At 41.7% G+C, this 24,452-nt stretch overlaps 1 protein-coding gene across 1 annotated transcript; it reads right to left on the bottom strand.

Annotated features, from left to right (window-relative positions):
• Window positions 1-3,201: 3,201 nt before the first annotated feature.
• Window positions 3,202-19,423, bottom strand: RIOK1 (RIO kinase 1). The gene is made up of 17 exons (XM_072329485.1): window positions 18,928-19,423; window positions 18,194-18,395; window positions 16,524-16,614; window positions 15,766-15,835; window positions 15,291-15,333; window positions 14,549-14,641; window positions 13,708-13,820; window positions 13,502-13,582; window positions 11,854-11,940; window positions 11,248-11,385; window positions 10,831-10,934; window positions 9,145-9,251; window positions 8,232-8,297; window positions 6,328-6,447; window positions 6,094-6,147; window positions 5,337-5,480; window positions 3,202-3,943 (listed from the first exon to the last, which is right to left on the bottom strand). The coding sequence occupies exons 1-17, from the start codon at window positions 18,996-18,998 to the stop codon at window positions 3,833-3,835; spliced, it is 1,695 nt and encodes a 564-aa protein (XP_072185586.1). The 5' UTR covers window positions 18,999-19,423; the 3' UTR covers window positions 3,202-3,832.
• Between the last annotated feature and the right edge of the window lie 5,029 nt (window positions 19,424-24,452).

Below are 24,452 nucleotides of genomic sequence, written 5' to 3'. Positions count from 1 at the left end.
TCACATACAGGTGTTTTGATTTCATTGGCGGTACTTCAGACATTTAGTCTTTATATTTTAGCCGGAAAAAGGGTGTTAAAGCAGTTCATAGTTAGCCATGCTGTTTCTTTTGCAGCTGTAAAAACTCATACCGATTGCCTGACAGAACAGGGTTCCCATCCATTTTTGGAGAACGCAGATAACAAAACATGCATACTTTGACAAACGTGTCAGACAATATATAGTCCTGCTTACAGAAACGTTCCCAAAACCACGGCGACAAAGCAGCTTGAGTTCAAGTCGTGACAGAAGGGCAGATGTTTTCATTCAGAAGGGGAAAAGAAACTCATCTGGATGCTACATTTTGACACTTGAATACCCTGTGAGCAATAGCGTGAAGGGGAAGCAGATCTGTGGTCAACAGAAAGGAATTCTCAGCGCCTGAGGGATAGTTATCACATCTGCCTCAGCATTGCTGTAACCCATCTCAGCCATCTGCAGCGGCCACAGCCCACCAGTTACCCCACGGCCAACCTCTACATGGTCTATTCACTCATGCTGCTCCACAGGGGTGTTACACTTCCCACAGCCCACAGAAGATCCCAAAGCGCTATCAGTAACTTCAGTAAGAGAGGGGAAGAAAAAGGGTAAGCATAAAGCAGCAGCATTACCTTGAGCTGCTTGCAACCCAGTTCTTACAGGAGGTACTGACATTCCCACCCTAGCAATATTCCACCTGCAGAGATAACAGTGACAGGGTATGCTATGAACGTGTTGCTATGGCAAATGCAAAGCAAGTAGGCTTCTTCAGATCCTATTACTCAGGAAAAAAACACCCTGTCTCATCATACGCTGATATCCATACAACATAACTGAATATCCTATGCTACTTTGAACTTCAAAGCTTTTTCTTTAGTACAGGATACAAACAAATACAAGTCCTTCCCATCTTACCCCACCTACTGCTAGACTGACATCTTTAGGTAGTTATGTGCCCCTAATGTATCTTTAATGGCCTATTTCCTGCTACAGGGTTCACCAGAAAGGTGGTTTACCTAGCAACTCCTGGCCCATCCTATGCCTGTAGACTGCCCCACTTCTCCACACCTCAAGCCTGCAATAGCCAGGGCACATGAGCTGCTCTCACAGCCCACCTCAACAAATGCATACCCAGCTGCAAGTTATCCTCAGGTCACCTGCACTTGCAAAACACAGGCTCTTCTGGCATGCTCCTCCACAGATGCTTTGCAAACACCTTGACTACTTGCCTGGAGAAAAGCACTAGAGGCAGAAAGTGAGCTTTGCATAGCCTTCTCAGGTAGTCCTGCTACACACAGCTGCAAGCAATGCTCCTAAAACAGCTAATTCAGGCCTACCTTCATGCTACAGGATGGCTAGAGCTGGGCAAACTTGATCAGGCTGTGCAACACAGCCTGGAGGGGAAACAAGGCTATGTGAGCTGGGACAGTTCTTCATCCCTCAAGCCCTGATCACAGCAGCCTCCATTTTCTGAAGTGCTTCCTCAGGTAAGGAAGGCAAAAGTCCTTGGTGGGGGCACATGCTCTGGGTCAGTAGCTTCCAGGCCCAACATGACAAGATCCAGGATTTACCCTCAACTTCAGAGCATGCAGTTCCCAAAGAAAATGGGGCTGCCTCTGCATCTGGCAACCCCAGGCTCACAGCCAGCCATGAACCAATCTCCTAGGAGAGTAGTCCAGTGGTGGCCTACTTGAACTTAGAGAGCAAAGAGTTTGTCAGAGACTCACTCAGGCTTGGCACACTTCACAAAACACCCTGAGGTTTACCCAGGGCACAGCTCCTTGCTAGAGGAAAGCAACACAAGGGACAAAACTCCCTGCAAAAAACCACCAGCCACCCCTTTCCCCCCCATCACTTTCATGAAACATGGATGTTATCACTGATAAACCATAGAGCTGTCAGTTTGTCAGCAGAGAAGAGTGACTAATACAATGTGATTCAATGGCAAACTGCACAAAACCTTTTGTACCCAAGAAGATAACCAACCATGTTAATCACAGCCACCTTGCCTGATGATGTCACTATGCAAGCTCCCATGATGGCAAGCAAAAGCAGAAAATACGTCCACACAACTAGAAGGGCTTCAGCCCCCTGCAAAATTAAAATAGACATCAACAGTACTTGCTTATCTCAGGATGTAAGTCTTACCTCTCCCTTCCTTCACTACCAAGTTAGAGGTAGTCACCTTTCTTGCACCCAGTGTAATGTCATTTTACAAACTGCATGTGTTTTTCCACGGTCTCCCAACAAACATCCCCTACTTGCTGAGGCCAAACCAGTTTTGCTTCCCAACGTGTTTCAGCAATCCCACGTACACTTACATAAACACTGCGTAACAGTCCACCAGTCCCTGTGGGGACAGGGGGAAAAGGAGGGAGGTGTCTGGAAGCACTGACCATAATTCTAACCAAAGGAACATAAGGGGTTGTAGAGGTCAAGCTGAGGAGAGCAACAAGACCACATTTCCTTGAGGAAACATGCTTCTTAGTGGAGCAACCATGCGTGCAATTGGCCAGCATCTCAGTGTTTGCCTGTGACCATCCTACACTTTTTTATGGGTGTGGAAGGTGAAGAACAGAGAAGGAAGCTTCACCGTTCCTCAGGCCAACCCATCATTGCTTGATGCCTGCTGATGGACAACCACCTTCTTCTATCATCAAACATTGTGCATCCTATAAGTGTAATCCTCAGAGCACCAACTCCACCCCTAAAATAGCAAAACAAAAAGATTTTTACTGAACTCAGACTCCTTGTCTGTGCTGGTGCAGAGAATACTGAAACGGTTGTCAGCAGGAAAAGATGACTGATGAACAAGGACAACAACTCTCTCAAGGCTTCTGTCAGCCTCAGTAGCCCACGTGGCTGCCAGGAGAAAAGGTAGGATGTTTTGAGTATGGCACCTTTGCTCCAACACAAAGGACTCTTCAAACTCTGCCAGCTATATACTCCCTATATACACCTCAGCACATGGACTGGTAATGCTGAGACACATACATGAAACTGGTAATGCTGAGGCACACCACAAACAGCTCCCACCACAGCTGGGTGCAAACGCAGTTGGGAACAAATGCAATCTTGACATCAAATATTCATTTGGCCAGCCTACAAAAAGATGTGTCCTATTTCCCTTAAGAGCAACACTGCCCCATGCTGGAGTCAACACATACACACGCACACACTTTAGGCTGTTTAAGTATGCCTCCCTGGTTGCTTCAAAAGGGAACAGGACAGTTCCTTTGGGAGGAAAGTTACCTCCCAAATCATGAAACTCAGCTTTCAGCAAGATAACATTAAAAAGTAATGAAAGCACAGACAGGCAGGAAGGTTACCTGCAGATAACCGCAACAACCTGCAGAGGACAGCTAGCTTAAGATGCTGCCTTCACAGTACAGATGCACAGGCCTTCTCTTGAGTTAGTTCTTCCATCTTTGTTGTTCCTCCTCCTCCAAGAATCTGTTTGAACCAAATGAACGCTGTGGAACAAACTGAACCAGCATGCTTGCAGTGTAAGGCAGGAGAGGAAGATGCTACGAACAAATAAATGCAAGTTTAACAACAGGCTGAATCTGCAGGTGAAAAGGATTTTTAAAAGCACAAATGTGTTATATTTGTTCTTTCCTGCTTCCAAAACCATATGTATGCTGAAACCATAGCATACATTCTGTTCAGATAATCACACCACGTTGTCCCTCAGACCACCCTCACAGTTAGTACTTTAGTACTGTCTGTATGTAAATAAAGAATTTTTAATTACAAAAGAAGGTGACTCGTTAACCAGAAACAAATGAGTCCATCTGCCAAGCCAAAGTTGATCTTATTTGCCCCTCTTCATTTTTGCAGTCTTCTCTCTCCGCTTCTTCACATGCTTTGGGACTTTGTTTTTTCTCTTTTCTCTTTGGGCTTCTTTAACCATCTTTTTCCTCTCCTATAAAGAAGCAAAACACCATCCATTCAAAGCCAGCAGGAATAAAAGGCTGTGAGTAGGCCTATCAATCTTTACATTAATTAAATACATCACATTAAAAATGTGGGTATAACAAAAATGACTTCAGGAGTGGGGAGAGGAAAGGAAAAAGGAAGTATAAATGTGGGGGTGGAATTGCACACCGGTAATGACGGTACAAAATTCAAACTAGTTAAAACCTGACTTTCATTCAACCTTTGAGGAAAAGCAACAAGAGGCACTCAACTCATGCTATTTATAGCAAAGATTACAATAGAAAGCCTGATCCAAGTTTTCTGCTACCCCTAGGGCTACAATAGGGTATGCTTTTAATCATCAAACAAAAGTAGTGATCCAGTAACTTCTGATAACTCAGAGCAACTCAATTACCATCAGGATTGGCTAGAAAGAGTGCTATGTGACTGCAGTGCACTGGAATTTCTGCTAGGTGGTCAAGACTTATCCATAAGGCTAAGAAGTGACCAAGGCCTCCCTGCTTCATAGCTGAAAGGTAGCAGCTTTAGATTGGTACCAATCTAAAAGAGCACTACCATTTCATTTCATGGATTTGAAACCCAGTATCTATATATGTAATACATATATATATGTAAAATACATACATACATATATATATATATATATATATATATATATATATATATATATATATATAAGCAAACCCACAAATTTAACAAACAAAACCCTCACAACTCTACTAAAACCAAGCAAGTTTTATCTTTCTTTGCACAGCCCCTAAAAAGTTGCCACGAGGCTCTCACCCATAGGGGATACTCCACAGAACAGCATCACAAGAACTGAGGATATTTGTTCTGTAGTTTGAAAAACAAAACCTGAAAAACATGTTATATTCCCTTGCACACCTGCTGTCAGTCTTCTCCCCACAGCAATGCTTGTCAGTCTGTACCAACAGTATAACAAAAGCCACTGTAGTACAAACACTGTCACCAAGTCTCCAGCTGCATAGATCAGGTGGTCTCAGTTTCCTGGACAAAAGGTGGTTCACCAAGAGCCACATCCACCAGCCTGCACACACCGAAGCCTGGAAGCGTAGCCAGAGGGGCTGAAGACCTGCCCAGGCTTCACTAAGCTCTGCTTTGCATAGCCCTACAGTTCTCTGCAGAGATCTCTCTTCGAGCTTTGTTTAGGCTAGAAAATAATATGGTATAATGTTCCTCTAGACAAAAACATCATTAATAAAGCATCCATCATGAGATCTGCTTTTCCTGCTCATGCTCTTCAGAGGGGAAAAAAGCTCACAGCTTGTTTCAGACTAGAAGTAGAACAAACTAGGTGTAGATTTTTCCTGTTACATGGGCAGATGTAGAAAAAAATGTACAATTTCTGGCCAACTGACCTTTTTGTCCATAATAACTGCAGCAGGAAGATCTTTGGGATGTCGAGACTCTTTACAGCTTGAATCAGAGCCCTCTGAGTCGTCACCATCATCATCAGAGCCCGTTTCTGACTCATCCGTTGTCTTTTCTAGAAGTGCAGGAATCTGCAAGATGCATCAAGATGGAGTTTATCTCAAACCCAAACTTTGGAGCTTAAGAGTAAAATATAAATATATACATATTAAAAATATATGTATCTATAATCTTCTACAAAGAAACCCTTGAGCAAACTTGTGTCATTTCCTCTACTACTACAGCTATCGCTGAGTCTCAAGAAGAGTCAAAAAGTGATTAATTCAAACTAAGAACAGGATAGGGCTCACAGCACAGATGTATTGGCACTCCCAGACTGATTTCCATAAGTTAATACAGCAATTTGCTAACATAGATGAAAGTCAATTTTTAATTACAGTTGGATCATACCAAAATCTACCTTGGGGGCACTGCACATAGACTTTAGTGCAAACACAAACATGTACACTGCAAAACACACTTATTCTTAAACAACACTTGGAAATTGTGCCAACAGCATGATCCCTTCCCTGATTTATATTTCCATTTAGTCTATACTGCTGCCACATAATGGGCAGAAACAGTCACTCCATAGACAAAAGGTTTCTTCCATGGTCACAGCTGCAACATGAGGCATTCTCTGTATTCCTTTAAGTATTTCTATGAAAATGACTAAAATGAAGGGTTTCAAAGAGACCCTCTCACCTTCTGAACACCAGACAAATCCTTCTTCAATCCTGTCACAGTCTGGTAGAGAATCTACACTCAGAAATAAATAAAGAAAATTATTTTAGCAAAATATGAGCCTTGCATCTTTCTATCCAAGGAAAATCAGAGTCTCAAAAAGAGATAGCAACGTAAGCATCAGTATTAACCAGAGAATTTTAAGTGTGACGCAGGATTCAGTACTCTACACCATATATACACACACACACTCACATTATCTTGCTGAACACACAATGCCAAATCCTCTTCTTTCAATTTCATCATTATATCTACATCTCTCTCATAGTTTTTAACTTCAGTCAATGTTCGAGGTATGTAAGCCTTCTTAAACACCTAGGAAAGCAAAGGGAAAACAGATTTAGTGATTTATAAAGTTTCGTGATGTTCTTCCATACTAATTACACATTACTTAGAGAAGCTCAGAACAAACACAAAGTCACACACCACCATTTGAATTGCGGGTTACTACTATTTATTTTGCTGGAACAGAGTCTTCACCTGCCACCTACGTACCACTGCAGCTCATCATGAATGAGGCTCCTATTTATTATCATTACTGGCAGCCATGTAGGAACTTCTCCAATCCCTCCAACTTCCTCTCAACTGATTTGAGTTTTATATCCTAAGAATTTTCCCCAGCGTTTTTACTGTTATGTATGCAAAGCCCTCAGGAGGCAATTCCATTAAAACATGCTGTTACAACTTAATGTCTTTATGTAATAATTCCCGCTTCAATGGAAGCAACTCTAGAAAGTTTTTCAGTACTATACTGGTGCATTTGTCAGGCAATCATTTTCTGTCCTGTAGCAAACTTAAATTACTACTAGATCAGACTGAAGTATTTTGCTCCTCTCTTCCGTAGTATCAGTACAATCCTAGAGCAAATTAAGCATGCTTTATGATTTTTAACTACTAGACTAAGTGCTGTGCAGCCAGCACAGACCCTGTCTCCAAAGAGCATGCTCTAAATTACCTGTTCTTCTCTAAGTGGTACAAGCTAGTTTGGCTAAACTGAGAAGTCTGAGAAGGAACTTGAACTTCACTGTTACTTAACCATCGCTCTTATAGGACATTGAAGTACATTCACATGTGCAAAGGGATAAATTGTTTGCTAAAGAGTACTTAAAAAAACCTAACATCTGACCCTCTAATTCAAAAGGAGTTGTATGCTCAAGATGTCTCTGGAAACAAAATCTTTAACTGGCCAAGCTTGAGCCAGAAGCAGTTGGCAAAACCTATACAGCTCCAAGAGAAAATGTCTTTGGTACATCAAGCAACAGACTCCAAGGATAAATGCTGGGTGTACAAGTACACAGAATCACAGAAATTTTCAGGTTGGAAAAGACCTAGAAGATCATCTAGTCCAACCATTACCAATACTTCCCAGCTAAACCATATTCCTCAATGCAACATCCAAACGTTTCTTGAACACTCCCATGGTCGGTGACTCTACCACCTCCCTGGGCAGTGCATTCCAATGCCTGAAGAGGTTCTTGCTGATATAAGCTCTGCCCAATACTGAAGTGCTGTTTTATTTTTGTGCACACGTAAGACTGAAAAAAAGTGAATTAAGGCAGTTTCATTTTTACATCAGCTTTCCCAGAACATCAGCAGTTTTCAAAAATACCAATAGAGAAGACTTAAGATGGCTCCAGTTATATGTAAAAGCAAGGGACAAAAACAGTATTTGGAAGAACTGAAGTAGACTGGGAACAAAGACAAATAATTTGGTCAAAGCATGTAGCTGAATATCATGGGAATTCTCCTGGTCTGTATCACCAGCCTGAAAACATTGACACAATCAGATTCCCACTTAGTTGGATTTTGTTTGTTTTTAACTAAAACTGATGTGGAAGGTACATAAAGGGATCTAGCTACAAGCAAACATACCAGTTTAGGTAGCTGAGTATTTGCCTTTTAGCACCTGATCAACGTCACTTAAGCTTTTACACACTATCTCTCAGTCCTTCATATCCCAACTAGTTCAGGACATATCAGTACCACAGTGTTCTGTTTATCAACGGTGCATTTTGCCAAACAAAACAGAACTGTTTTCACTGTTCAGAAGAGGACGGGCTAATTTTCATTTCATAGCAGGAACAAAAATCCTCACTTACTTCCTCATCCACTTTATCTTGACTGGATCTCTCCTCCTCTGTTCTTTTTGATGCTATTTCCATTGCCTAAAGAAACATAAAACAATACAGTTATCACTCTTTAGAATCACGTCGTTTAATCCAACTATTCCCATCTGTATTTCTCCCAGCATTTCAGACTGGCTCACAAAACTGCCCAGTCTTCCTATGGCAATGCCTTGAGCGACACCTAATGGTAGCCGACATTTCTGCAGAGTACACTTAGAACTGCAGATCTGCTTTAATAATTGGAGGAAATCAAGCTTGGGGCTCCACATAAACCAAACAGTAGCAAGCCTAACATGACTACATTACTAGAAGAGATAGCAGGAAGGGGAACACGATGAGCAGTGCCTAGTCCCAAAATATGCTCTTCTCACTATCAGGCACATTGAGCGAGTCAGAGGAGTGAAAGCAAAGGGAAATGATAAAGTACAGTTCTACTTCACTCAGCCTCCAGGATGAAGGAAAGAATACAACATCTGGTAATCCCCATGCTACAGTGGTGCTTGGAAGACCATTTTTGATCAATTTGTTTGTTTGTTTTTAATTTTTCATCCTCCTTTTTTAAAGAAACATTTAACTGGGAACAGAGGATTGATTGCCACATATGAAATGTGTAGGTGCTGCCAGCAGCACCAAGCAAGTTTACCTATTCCTAGAATAAGCATGTCCCAACAGTCACTAAATTTGGCTGGTAAGACTGCTTTGGAATAATGTTGCTCTGAGTCATTTCCTTCTACACTCAGCCCACCATCTGCAGAGCATCCAGCATCTCATTTACCAGTAAACTTCAATAGCAGGATACAGAGCAAACAAAATGAAGGGGTTTGAAACAGTTCTAAGTTTATCATTCAAGTCTACCTCCTTAAGCAACAAAGCCACATGGTCTTACCTTTGATAGATAGTCATCAATGTTCTCACTTGTGATAGAAGGATCAGTAATAAACTCAAACAGTTCCCTCACAGTCATCACCGCAACATTGTGCTTCTGGAAAAAGCCTATCAGAAATCAAGGGCAGAGACAAAAAACTGTAAGCGTTGTGCAATACATGCAGCAGTTACAGTTACAACAACAACAAAAGTATAACTTTCCCAAAGTGATAAATACTGGAAGAATCAAAATGAGCAAATAAGGTCAAATCAACTTCATTAGGAGCCACACTGAATGGAGTAGGGGGTTAAAGAGAAGGAAGTAAACAATATAAGATAAACCTGAGTATTTGCAGTGGTTGAGATGAAAAATGTCTTTCAAATAATAAGGAACGTAGACCTCAAGCTTCTGTCAAAGAGCATCTGAAATACCCATTGAAACAGTACAGCCTGCTTATAATTCACCTGAACAGAAAGACACATGGGACACACTACTAGATCAGAATTTTTCTCAGTTACCACACTCAGAATTGCTTTCATGAGTCAAGCATAAATGATTTTGGAGGTTTTGCTTCAGTACTGAAAAACAGCAGTGAAACACACTGAGGACTGCTTAGTAATTGCTCCCTACTAACGCTCTCAGAAGATATGCCCCCCATGAGAAATTAATCATAGAACAAACAACAAAAAAAATGTAGTTCGGTGGCAGCTCTCCGTGCTCAAGGAACCACAAGTCTTAGCAATGCCCAAAGCTAGAAGGTGTCTTTTACAGTCTCTGTAGGAGAACTACATAGAGAAAGCTGCAGTAGCAGGGAAAAGAAAAACAATCAAGTCACAGTGGCAATAGTATTTAGGGAAAATAGGCCAAAAAGCATAAAAACAAGAGCAAGGGTGAAAATATCTGAGTCAGAAGGGAGTAATGGAAAGGGCCAAAAAGAAAAGAGGAAAAAGAAACAATTAGCATACTGGGTATCAACAAACATGCTGCATCAAAGTGTACACAATTTCTTCAGACTTTCAGATGCCTCTGTACAACTAGAAAAATCATAGTAAAGAAAGGGGAGAGGAGAAATCAGCCTGCTGTGACTGATTTCATGCTCTTGGGCAGAAACACAGCCAACCAGAACATCTTTGACTCTTGCATAACCTAAGTACACTCCCATGAAGTTAGCATATTTTAGTCAAAAATACCATAAAGATATCCTGTTAATCAAAGTACTAAGATAAATCTATGACCTCTAATAAATTACTCTATGCTTTTCCCTTCTAAGCTGACCTGACAAATAAGTGAAGGGAACTTTGTGACACAATTCTTGTCAGTTGAGGAATTCCAGCTGTGGATTACACACTCACAGAAGGACACAGATTAGTATGTCTGCACAGTCCTTCAAATGTAAGGGAAGTCAAGATCAATGCAGGTGCTGCTGCAGACTAGGACTCTGGCCTCCTCTTTCTCTTGTAAATCTGAGATTCAGATGATTTCTAGCAAAATAGGCTGCACTGACTGAACTTGGCATAGAAGACAGCACCCTGAACAATCCATAAGAACCTAGGAAGGAGAGCAGGCAGCTTCAACAGCCAGAGCTATCTATAAAATCAAAGAATGTAAGAAAGAATACAGTTCACCTTCTTAAAAACAAACACATACACAAAGAAAACAGACACAAAAACACCTATCAGAACAAGCACTCAAGTGCAGCCTGCTCACCATTAACATTGGCACAATCCTTTCGCAGAAACTCCAATGCATGCGGGTGGTCATGCTCCACTGCCTGAGACACATCAATGATGTACACATCCCCACTGTGGTACCTGTGGATAAACATGCAGGGCTGCACTGATTCCATCACTCTTACATGGGAGACTATCGAGGGACAGGGAACAAAGAGTGTTTCAATCTTATGAACCAGCAAACAAACTAAACGTATTTCTCAAGCATGCATCTCACATAGTAGAGCCAGAGCAGCATGGGGTAGGTTAAAAGCTACATAATTGATAAATTGGAAAACAGTCACAAAAAGAACTCCACCCTCCCTCACAGGCAGATTAGTACTCTCTAAATATATGCAAAGAGGTTGCCAACACATACATTTCAGATGTCACAATTCAAAGTTTAAAAACCTACAGCATATTGAATTCACTGAGATCTGCATGAACAAGTCTGGCATCTTGGTACATTCTTCTCATGTACTGGATGATTTGCAGGTACAGCTCCCGAACTTTCGAGTCAGACAACTGAGCATTCTTCAGCAGAGGAGCAGGCCTTAAAATTGCAAGCAAAATAATAGAAAGTGAGTGTTTTTCTTCTTCATACCAGCCACAAATATGTTAATTGCTGTACCTGATCTTTTCACTCAGTGTGTCAAGCAAATTAGCATGAAAGACAGCAAAGCTTGATACATGCTTGCCAAAGATACTGTAGCTCCAATTCCAACCTGAGCTAAGAAGTTGGGCTGTGCTACATTAACATTTGCATTACAAAACGAAATTAGGAAGCCTTCCTAGCCCTTGTTCTCTGGTTAGAGTTGTTCCAGAATCATTCAGACTTTCTACTGCAGTAGCTGGCAAAGATCAGGGTACCCTACAGGTGACAGACACACATAAGAGCAATATGTTAAATTCAGAGACCTAAAGAAATAGTACATAAAGCGTCAATTGGTTTATTTTTAATGAATCTTTGTGGAAAACTACTAATAAGAAGAATCATTTTAATTTTCAAATACATACATACCTGTCGCCTTTACCAATAAAGCCCATGAGAAGCACGTGACTTCTTAGCATAATTGGCTCTGGGCAAGGTATCTGTGCTGTATTCATCCTGCAATACAGGAACAAAATCATAAAAGAGGTAAATACAAACTAACTCTACTATTTGCATTGCAATAGCGCCCCCAGCAGCTTTGTTGCTTCAAATATCAGACACTGTAAGGGCTCGTCTGCTCAAAGAACTCACAAAGAGTAACTGAAAAATGAACAACAAAAAAAACCCACAATCATTCGGCACCAACCTTCTTTAAGCATCCCTGGGTCAGACAAAGAATCTCTCAATCCTGTTCATCCAGGATTAACCTGTATTACACAGTGTGCTGCTACTCAGCAGCAGCTGTTTCTAGCTCCTCCTCACTTTTCAGTCAAGCCAGAGAGTGTACATGTCAAACAAGCTCAGAGCACAAACAGCCAGACAGAGAAGTATCTTTATTTTAATGTTTCCCCTTCCCTTCCATCCCACAGGGAAGATGAAGACACTTTTCTGAATACTCCAGAGAGCATAAAGTGTACAGAATCATAGAATCACCAAGGTTGGAAAAGACCTAAAAGATCATCCAGTCCAACCGTTCACCTATTACCAACAGTTCCCACTAAACCATGTCCCTCAACGCAACATCCAATCGTTCCTTGAACACCCCCAGGGTCGGTGACTCCATCACCCCCCTGGGCAGTGCATTCCAGTGCCTGACCACCCTGAGAAGTAATATTTCCTAATGTCCAGCCTGAATCTCCCCTGCTGTAGCTTGAAACCATTCCCTCTGGTCCTATCACTAATAACACAAGAGAAGTGGGCGACCCCCAGCTCACTACAACCTCCCTTCAGGAAGTTATAGAGCAATAAGCCTCCTCTTCTCCAGGCTGAACATTCCCAGCTCCTACAGCCTCCCACCGTAAGGCCTGTGCTCCAGACTCTTCACCAGCTTTATTGCCCTCCTTTGAACTCATTCCAGGGTCTCAATGTCTTTCTTGCAGTGAGGGGCCCAAAACTGAACACAGTACTCGAGATGCGGCCTCACTAGTGCCGAGTACAGGGCAACAATCACCTCTCTGCTCCTGCTGGCAACACTGTTTCTGATGCAAGCCAGGATGTCATTGGCCTTCTTGGCCACCTGGGCACACTGTCAGCTTATGTTCAGCAAAGCATCTATCAATAACCCCAGGTCCATTTCCCCTACGTGGTCTTCCAGCCACTCTACCCCAAGCCTGTAGTGTTGCTTTGGGTTGTTGTAGCCAAAGTGCAGGATGCAACATTAGGTCTTGTTGAACCTCATTTCATTGGCTTCAGCCCAGCTCTCCAGCCTGTCCAGATCCCTCTGTAGGGCCTTGCTACCCCCAGGCAGATCCACAGAGCCAATTTGGTGTCATCTGCAAACTTACTGAGGGTGCACTCAATGCCCTCATCCAGGTCATCTAGATCATAGAAGATCAGGTTGGTCAAACAGGACCTGCCCTTCATCAACCCATGCTGGCTACACCTGATCCCCCAGTTGTCCCGCACGTGCCATGTAGTAATATATGCAACATGTAGTAATAAGCATGACCTAGCAATAGAAGAGCATCTCCTGTAACGTCAAATTATTTCATGATGAAATAAAAACTGCAACAATCACCTTATTAAATTCCTCATTTCTTTTTCAGCCCACGTCTTCACCATTTTTCTTGGGTTGCCTTTACAATATCCATGACGAAATCTTAAAACACAAATAAAAAATAAAGAGGATCCTTAGCCAATCAATGCAGGATTAGTGTTAGTCATTTCACCACCTTTCAAAATAACCTCCCTTGCTCAACAAAATGAGGCCAAACTCCAACTCACCTGAACTCACCGCTCACATACTTATCCCGATCCTTGAACATCAAAATAGAGGTTTTGTAAATCTTTATTGCTCTGTTCTCCCCGTTTGCAGTACTGGCATGGTACACATTAGCCTATTGGATTAAAAATGGAAGAAACATCACTGAAGAAAAGCCTTGAGTTGACACAATCTTCTTCCGGCATTCTGGAAAATACCATATTATGAGATTTTAACAACCCCTTTTGTTGCAGGCAATTACTGGAACTTGGGCACTACTGAGGCCCTCCTAAAGCATGGCCCTAACACCTCAAGTTGACACCACTACACAGGGTGGACATATGCCTTTAATCAGCATCCAAGGACCTGGAAGAAAACCAGATCAGCCTAGAGACAAAGCACCCTAAAACTCATTTATTAATTGAATTGGAAAACTCTCGTCTGGTTTTAATTATCTGCCGTATAACTTGATTATAGCAGTGCACAAACGCGATAGTTTTGTAAAACAACTTAAGTTTAACAGCATTTTAAACTACTGAGAGATGCAAAACTGATACAATCCACATGCAATAGTATTCCATGAAGAAAGAACGACCTACATCTGTGTGTCTTTCAGGCACTGTTTAGTATTGTACATACATATAGAGCTTGTAAAAAATTTCAGCTGCAACACAGAATGAATGGGAGTATCCTGAGAAATCCTTCATCGTTGGGGAAACTGATTTCCTTTAACGTAAACTGCATCTTAAAATAACATCCTACTGAGCAACAAACAAAAATAAGAGTAGAAAAACTAAACATTTCAATAAATATCTTACCTAGCTGGCTGAGAAAGACTATCACACCATTTGTAACAACACATACCTCCTTCCCCGTGCTGATGCAGCCATTGATTTCTGATATGACTCCTCTACTTAGCATCTTGAACAGAATCATTCGGGTCCTTGGATCCAACACCTCAAGTTAAACAAAGAACAGTCACCTCAAGTGCACTCTATGAAGAGAATTAAGCTTACTTACTCCTACAACCCCTTCTTTGTACTATACTAAAGGACCAATAGCATCAAGCTATTCTTAAGGATCAAACGATCATTCAAACAGCTGCCACACTGAATTTTGCCATGATTCTAGAATAATACATCAATTTATTAAAAATAAATAAATAAATAAATTAGAACAAGTGTATGTCCTTGAGTTACCTTCACAACAGATTTAAGAGAATGATTTCCCACTTATAGTTGCACCAGATGACAAAATATGGAATAGGAGCCATATAGCAGCTATATGGCCTTGGGCCAGTAATAGTTCAGCCTTCCTCAAGGTCTGTTTGATGCTTGGAATTCAGTAAGTGCTTAAAATGGAATTCTGCATTGCATATACCATCAAATCATGATGCTAAGCACAAAATTGAGCCCCAAAACAGTTATGGGAGCAAGTGCAACCTTCATACAAGAAAGAGAGCAACAACTTCAGGCTTCTTTAGGATAAGAAAGGAAACTGACTTCCAAGGCAAGGCTTCTCCTACATTAGCTGTTTTACCACTGACTTTGAGATTCCAGATTATTTATTCCAGTCAAAAGAGAAATATGATGCACTAAGGACTTACTTGCTCTACTGTTGCTCTGTCTGACTTATCTTTGACTCGGCACCTAGAGAAAATAAAGTGATATAAACCCACCCATACTTGAACAAAGTAAAACATGCCATTCTGATTCAAAGAGAAGATAACAGTCTCAAAAAAAAAGAAGGCTTTCAGTTCATGCAACAGCAAAGTTCTCTCCTGCAGGCAGGAAAGAAAACCAAGAAACCCAAAAGCATCACTGCCCCTCCCTATTACAGATAGTTTCTTGTCTCCACTTCAGGGACAAGAAGATCACAATGTTGGAATTACTTAGGGAACTGATCTGGAAATCAAAGAAGTTGAAGACTGAGATGCAAACTGCATGCTGACTGCTTGCTCACAAGTTAGTTTTCTTTTCCTTAATAAATGTATTCAAATTTCAGGATCAAACTAGGGAATAATAAGAACTCTTCTGAGTTCAAATTACATCAGTGAATATAGAGACGGTGTTAATACTCACATGTCTGCTTCCTTCTGTCTAGACTTTTCTGTGACTCGGTTTATAACAGAGTCATCAAAATTCAGCTTATCTGAAAAACACGTAAGATATGGAGAAGTTTTTTTTTTCCTGTTTGGAACTGCCTCTGCAATTCTCTGACATGTCACAGCACAATGTTCATAGATGGATCTGTGCATAACAAGCCAATTGGATGCTCGAAAGATAGAAGCTTACCACAGAAGCTTAGTTAAATATGAGTTTACCTAGCTATCTGTTTTGACTACACTCTAAAACAGGAGTGCAACATAACTATTGTAGTCTCACAAGTTTGGGGATGCAATGCCAACCAGAAGTAATGTTCTTTGAATGATATTTTACCATTAAACTCATCTGCCTTTCTCTTACACCAATCCAACGCCAGAGGACACAGCAGTCTCCAAGTTTCTGTTCCCATGGCATATTCAAAACAGTGTTTGTCTGTTAACTACATAAAACTGCTGTTTGGCTACACGTACCATTCTTTGCAGCCTTCATTTTAGAACCACTTAATTATGAAGGAAATGCAACTGTTTACTGGTCTATTAAAGAGCCCCAGTCACAGCTACAACTTGCCTTAACAGGCTGTTTTCAACACATGGTAAACAACAAGTACACAAAAAGGAGAGAAATCTCTTTACTTGTCTCAACAACTCTACCTGTCGGATAACCAGTCAGTTCTGGCTCAAAGCAAGCAGAATCCATCCGAGAACCTCACAGAGTGATAACACAGTTATACTCACCTAAATTAATTTTATGTTCAAATTTCCTCAAAGCCTTGTCTGTAGGGGTAGACATTTTTGCTGAATAGCAACTAGAGGTCTGTTTATTTGCCTGAAACAAAGGATTTGTCAGTGTAAGTTGTGTAAGTAAACAGTCCCTTCATATACAGACAATACGATTGGAAATGTCAGCTGAAGTACCTACCATGCCTATAGCTATAAACAGAAAACCAGAACGAGTGAGGAAATGGATTTCAAGAAGTGCCCCAATTCCAGGTTACTTTTAGTCAGAAAACTGAGATGCAAACATCTCATATAAACACTTCGTCATCTTTAAAATAAAAGGGAGTAACAGACAGAAACAGGAACAAAAAATGAGAAGAGCAGAAAGAAATTCCCAAGATGGTGTCTTTTTCTTTTTAAAACAGATGGTCTTTGCTAAACACAGTATCTGAACGCTACTAGCAAAAAATGCTAACAGGCAAGAGTAAATCACACAGGTGCATTGAGGCAGACAATATACCACCATCAGCACCACTCTCATTCATCTCAACTATTCTGTTATGCTGGTATCAGTCACAGGGAGATTTTGAAACTCTACTGGCCAAGCTGAGAGGACAGAGGATTCTAATTCTCACACTTTCACAGGCCTTTCATTCTGCAAGAAGATTCTAAACCAACAACATACAGTCTAAATCCATCCATCTCCAGCACTTTCTTTCACCTGTATTATTACTGCTATTAGACAGAGTTGGGTATGGCTCCCACAGTAGTCCATGCAATGTTGTGCTTTGTATGCATAGCTCTAACAGTGTTGGTACTGCATCAGTGTTTTGGCTATTGCTGACCAGTGCTGGCACAGCACTAAGACTCTCTCAAATTCTCCCTCCAATGTCCAGCAGGTTACAGGTGGGACACATCCAGAACAGTTGACATAAACTGACCAGGAGAATATTCCATGCTATATGATGTTATGCTTTCATTATCAAAGTGTTTGTCTCCCTGACCAACAGCTACACTTATGGAGGTCCTGCTTCCCAAGAGTGAAAGAACACTGTTTGTTGATGGGAAATTTATAATATTTGTTTCTTCTTTTGCTTCTACACGGCCTTTACATTTTTTCCACGAGGCTCTCCCTGTGGAAAAAAAGGAGCCTTGTGAAAAAAGGCTCTTGTTTTCTTTATTATTTTTGTTTCTCTCCCCACCCTGTCCTGCCAAAGAGGTAGATACAGCGTCTCCATGGTACGTAGCTGCCTGTCAGTGTTAAACAACAATGCAGCCCAAAGCATAATTCATGGATGTGACAAACAGATACTGTCATAACATTCAGCAGGAAGGGTGGGGAAGATGTTTAAAAATCACAGAGGACAAATTCCAGGGAAAAAAAGCAACATTAGCAGAAACTAGATGGGGTAAACAAGGGTAGAAAGGCTAAGAAAGTTAGGGATCAGAGGGAAAACTGCAGGGACACAGAGAATCCAGCAGAAATGTTTGAGACAAGGCAGCCAGTCACAGCTTTGACTACCCAAAGAGCACGGCATAACAACAGATGCAAAGAAATGAGATTCCATCAATGACAAGTTTCCACTAGAACTGATGCTCAGCTTAATACAAAAATAGAACAAAACCTCTGGGTTAGTCTCATCTGCTTTCAGATACTGTTGTTACACAGGGAACAGCCTCCAGCATACCTGTGGATTGCATCCAGCAGCATTGGTGTGGCACTTCATGAGTCTTCCCATCTCATCATCCCAGTCCCAGTCATCATCTTCTTCCTCTTCATCGTCATCATCACTATCTCCTTCCTTTGCGTTGACTCCTTTGCGCAAGTTTGACTGGCAATTCTCAGCAAACTCATCTTCCTGAACTGTTTCTGCATCTTCTGTGAGGTCACTTTGAAGAAGTACAGGTTGATATAACTACAAAAGGTTGTTACGGTTCTAACTAATTCGGTATTCCTACCCCAGCAAGCAATGCTGGGATGTTAGCTCTCCAAGAGATGCTTGTCACTTCACCTGTCTTTGAAGGACCAATTGCTATGCGTACTGTTTTCAGTTTTGGTCCCCTCACAACAAGAACGATATGGAGGCCCTGGAGCACGACCAGAGAAGGGCTACGAAGGGCGTGGAGCACAAAGCTCATGAGGAGAGGTTGACAGAGCTGGGATCGTTTAGCCTGGAGAAGGCTCAGTGGAGACCTCATTGTACACTACAACTACCTGAAAGCAGGTCGTGGCGAGGTGGGAGGCGGCCTCCTCTCTCGTGTAGCGGTGACAGGACGACAGAGTCCAGCCTTTAACAGCACGCAGCGGGACCCCCGTCACTCCAAACAGAACCCGACCGGCTCCAGCGGGGCCGCCCCACCTCACCTCACACAGCCACACTAAAGCCCATCGCCCTCCGCGCCCCGCTACCTGCCCACATACCTGTCGGAGCTCTCCGCGTCATCGAACTGCCCGGGCACGGCCTGCCTCATCACCTCAGCGCGGTAATCCATGGCGGCAGCCTCCCTGCACGGCCAACAGCCTCTACGGCGGCTGCATAGGGACAGAATTATCCAGCGCGAACGGCCACGTGCGTCTTAATGTCAGAAGGCCCGCGGATGGCGTGCTGAGGGGACGGAGCCATTGCTGAAGCTATGGATAAGGAATGCTGACCAGGGATCATGCAGAAAAGAAATATAAAGGCAGCATTCAGTTAACTTGCTTATAGCTTTAGAAGTAAGCTGCTGTAACTGACAAGATTCCCTTCTACTCTGCCAGTAGAACGAAGAGTGAAGTACTTCCCTAATAGCTGAGTCCTTCCACCTTCTTCCAGGCTGTGAATTGCCTCTCTTGTCCACGATCACAGCAAGCTGTCACAAGGCAAACAGCACAGTAACACAGTGCAAGTAATATGGTTCTTCAGTGCTGCTGTGAACATGATGTAGTTGCATTGTGTGTTCGCTAGGTGGCTCCTGACCAAAAATGATCGTGTTAAATTTCAAGCACCGTATTTCTTTCTTCCTCATTGATCCGCATATGGTAAAGGTACTCCATTCGTTTGATCAGCTTTGTGGCCCCTCCTGTGGATCCACTCCAAGCACTGCACCTCTTAGTGTCAGGAACTCCAGCCTCAGGTGTAGCCTTGGATGTAGCACTCCACATGGGGCTTCAGAAAGACGGAGTGGATGGGAGCAATCACATGCTTCTGGCCACCTTCCTTTAGATGTAGCCTAGAATACATTCAGTATTAGAATGGCAGAAGTATAATAGTACTGTGACAATAAGGGTGAAGCTGACTCAGATTTATCCTCTGTTGCTCTTCTGCTTTCCCTAAATAGATATCTGTCAAGACAATGTGATTTCCTTTCTAATTAGCTGATGGCAAAATGTGGTTGTCTTCAAGCTGATAAGGAATTTGCACTCCAGTATCCCAAGGTGTCACTTACTTCCAGAGACAAATATAGCAAGGAGACATAAGAAATAAAGGGATTTTCTCCATTTGCAGAAAAGGAAGCCCTTGTCCAAGTCTTTGTAAAGAATCCTAAACTATGTATGGAACAAAACACCCCAATTACCATTTGGAAAAGCTATAATTTTGTGAGAGAGCTGAGAACTTTACTGCAGACATCAAGGAGCTAGAGCAAGCTCAGCAAGAGCGAATCCAATTCACAGCTCTTCAGTGTGATGATATGGTTTTAGAAGAGATTAAAGATGAGAAAACTGATGCTGACGGAATGGAACTCAGGTCTAGATGATGAAGTGGAATCAGAAGAAAGAGCCAACACAGATTGATCCTAAAGAGCTAAAAATAGTCCTGCAAACAGTATTTGGAAGTTTAAAAAGAACTCTGAAGAACAAAGTGAAGCAAAAGAAAGTCAGAAAGGTGAGAAATGAGGTTTGTTGTTGGCTTCTAGCCACACAGGAAGCTTTATTCATTGCTATCAGATGTCTTGAGGATGTTGAGACTGAAAAGAAGAAAAAAGCCTGTCAGAAGCACATAGAACTTAAATATTATCTCCTGCAAATATAGCATGAAGTAGAACCAAAGAACATGTAAGAGACAGCATTTGCAGATGGACTAAATATGCTATCTCAGCAACTAAGAAGCCAAGCTACGGCACACTACCCATGTCATTTCAACAAAGCCAGACTTCATGGCTAAGCCCTATTGATGGTTCCAGCCACCAAAAATAAGGTCCATCCTGCATCTTAGCTGCATCATAGAAAGAACCCATCACTTCAGAAAGACAAATAAGTTCAATGATAGTTATGAAATTTTTATTTCCAGAAATGGCACATTTTTGTACAGGATTCAGGAGCTGCTCATTGGAAAGATGAGATCGATACAAAGCTGGTATGATTAGACCAAATCTAAATGAGGATGACAAGGGGAACAAAGCCAGAAAGCTTCAGAGGTAGATGTAGAGACTACACATGATAAAAACAGGCAAGCAAATAAAAACCCTAGAAATACTAGCGATGGATATCTGGGTGCCGTACAGCCTCTGCCACAAGCTTCCTTCTGTTTGATTCACCATAAGCTCTTTGAACGTACATAAAGACATACAAAACCACATCAAATGACTGATGGTGTGAGCGCTAATCGCTAATCTTTACACTGAGGTTACACTCCGTTGCTAGTGCTGCACAAAGCAACTTCTCATCCTAAAGAAGTATCTAAGGCCAATTTCTCACACGGCAGTTGTGTGAATTGCTATAAAGAATTAATAAAGGGCTGCAGAAACTCCTAGCAATTCAGAAACTGTGTTTTCTCTTTGCAATGTATTTTCTCCCCACTAATCATATGCAATCTTATTTTAGTATTTTTCAAGACAAAAAGCTAAAAGGAAGAGGAACGCAGCAGTCTTGGAGGAGAAAATGATAAACTGAGAAGCACGAAACTGAAGGTACAGAACCTTTGAATACTCCCCATGAGTAGGTGTTCACTAACCTTTCACCTTTTGAAAACAAGCTGGCAATTCAGTTGTGCATATGCATAAGCACTGTACTGTATCTGTTAGAATCAGTATACTTACGGGCGATCAGAGAAAACGCTCATGTGATCTAAGTGAGAAATCTAAGAGACAATTCTTGAACAACCACCACTTACTGTACTTCCACCTACATTTGATACAATATTTCCCTAACAAACAGAAGAGGAGGTTAATATACAGCTGCTGTGATTTAATGTAGATTGAAAGTCACATGAGAAGTAAATCCTGTTAAGTATCTCCTTAAGTCAGACATTCTGAAATGTCCTAAGGCAAGTAGGGTGCAGGCAGGGGAGCTGATTAGTGTGATCCCTTCCCAATACAGAAGTATCTTAACTGTATTAGATCTAATCACTTTCCAATTATTGATTTTTCTTTGAGATCACATGAGAAAATGATTGAATAAGTTGGCATTAGGTTTGAGTGACTAGGCTCCAAGAAGGCTTTGTAACAGCCTTCTAGTAATGATAGAAAGTTACAAGAAAGCTGGAGTGAGTGTAGTGGCTGGGCAAGGGGTAACAGGTCAAAACTAAAACTGGGGAGATTTAGATTAGATATATGGAAGAAATTCTTCACTGTCAGGGTGGTGAGACACTAGAACAGGTTGCCTGTTCTACAACGTAACTACATAACTTCTATAACAGAGAAGTTATGGATGTTCCACCCCTGAAGTGTTTGAGTCCAGGCTGGGAATGCCTTTGGGCAACCTAGTTCAGTGGGTGGCGCTCCTGCCCAGAGCTGTGAGGGATGGAACTACATTATCTTTAAGGTCCCTTCCAACCCAAACCATTCTGTGACTTTGCAATATCAAAGCAGTTTGGTTGATCTAGCTATTGCTCATATGCATTGCTTTACAAAGGTGTGCTTGAGCACGTGTTAAGTGAGAGAGTTGAAGTATCCCATACATCATGGAATTAAAAATTACCATCCTTATTGAAAAAAGAATAGAGAAATATTTAATCTATGCCTCTTCCAATATATTACACACATAACAGAGTAAAGTGGCCGCTGTTGTGGCACTGAACCACCAACTACTGTCATTTCCTGACAGAAGGGTTTTGTCTCCTGTACTGCTCCCTAGCTGGAAGAGGCATACGGGACTCCCAGACCCAAGACTTGCAGTACTAGTACTCTCTGCTCTCATCAAATAAGTAGATCCTGCAGTTACACCACCTTTGTTGGTGCAAGTGTAACTGGAATCCTTAATTGTAACTGGCACAATCCATAAGCGTAACTGGCAATCCTCACTGGAATCTATAATTAACAACTGCCACACACTTTCATTTGGAAAAGTCTTATTACTATAGACTAGTATATTACCATTTAATTAGTTGGAAAAGCTTTCCTAATGCCATACTACTTCTCTGAACTACCAAAAGGAAATGAAGAGTTAATCCTTGACACAGTTACCTTGGAAGCATAGAATTGCTTTTATTAATATCATTTAAGCTAACAATAAGGGGCTTCTACTGCAACTAGGCCTTAAAATAAGTATAAAGTGCTTTTCTTTTGCTGGTAGCATTGAAAACAAAACCTCACACCTGCAAAAGTCAGAAGTATGAAACAGAAAATAGTAGCCTAAGGTAAACTTCTCACCATACCTATTAAGAAACATAATTCTTTTTGTGATATGAGCAATGAAAGTGAAGGCACTTTTCACAATAACAACAAATTCTAACTGAAATGCAGGAGTACAGTGCTTATACACAGCTATGGCCACACGCAGGATTCATGTGGATAATATGAAGAGTTCCTTCCAGCCTGCTCAGAATTAGCATCCAGCATATGAGATGCCAAACAGAATAATAGCAATAATAGCCACTATCAACAATTGGTTCTTTATGTATGTGAATACCCCTCCCCTAGAACAGTCTGATCCCCACCCCAACACTACCCTCCCCCACCTCCCCACCCCTTCCAAGAAAAGCCAACAAATACCCATAGTTTGCTTTAACTACTCATTTAGGTTTTGTTGTTGTTACTGCTTTTTTCAGATTGTGCATTGTTCATTGTGGGTGTAGGATACAACACAGAAGAACTGCAGACCGAAAGGCTTTGTTACACTGCTGTGGTACTGCAGTTTGAATGAAACAAGGTTTCACTAAAGCTGGTTATAATAAGATAGAAAGCACAACAATAACAGCGGGGTAAGCACACTCCTAGACTGTAGCAAACAAGAACAAAACTAAACGCAGCAACCATAGACACAGAAATGCAAGAAGAAAAACTGCATACCTGCAGACAGCCTCAGGTGCACAGGGATCTGCAACAAAACATCCCCACCTCCACTGCCAACCCTTAAATGAGGTCTGGGAAAGGGTGCATCCACCCCTCCCAGTCACTCAGGTGCATTGCTTGCACCTGAGCTCCCCTGTGTTGGCCCTGCCTTCCCTCCAGGTGCTCAATCACTGCTTCAGGCTGTGACTTCGCATTTCCACTACCTGTGTCTTTCCCTGCGCCTATCACATGTAAGCTCAGTGAGAACACTGCACAGGTTAATTAGTAACAGCAGGACCATTTAACTTGAATGGAAGAGAAACACATAATGTAGGTAGCTGATGCTTAAAAAACACAAAATGTTTCAAACTGGACTGTGCTAAATAGAACACCTCCTGTAGCCAGCTGGTATTTGCTCCTTTATTTCCCCCAAGCAAAAATATATGGATATCTTTTCAAAAAGCCATCATTGGTTGAGTCAGACACATTTGACCAAAGATTATGTTAAACAGCATACAGAACTCTACAGAATAAAACATTCTGCCACTGAGTAGGTATGTCTGACAGAAATCATAGAGTTGCTCAGGTTGGAAAAGACCTTCAAGATCATCAAAGTCTAACCACAACCTAACCATAGTACTCTAACTCCAACAACCCTCTGCTAAATCATGTCCCTGAGCACCACATCCAGACCATTTTTAAACACCTCCAGGGATGTTGAGTCAACCACCTCCCTGGGGAGCCCATTCCAGTGCTTAA

The sequence above is a fragment of the Excalfactoria chinensis genome, chromosome 2, assembly GCF_039878825.1.
Source record: "Excalfactoria chinensis isolate bCotChi1 chromosome 2, bCotChi1.hap2, whole genome shotgun sequence".
NCBI lineage: Eukaryota > Metazoa > Chordata > Aves > Galliformes > Phasianidae > Excalfactoria > Excalfactoria chinensis.
Note: the sequence above shows the minus strand (reverse complement) of the source record. Positions and strands in the feature narration are given on the sequence as shown.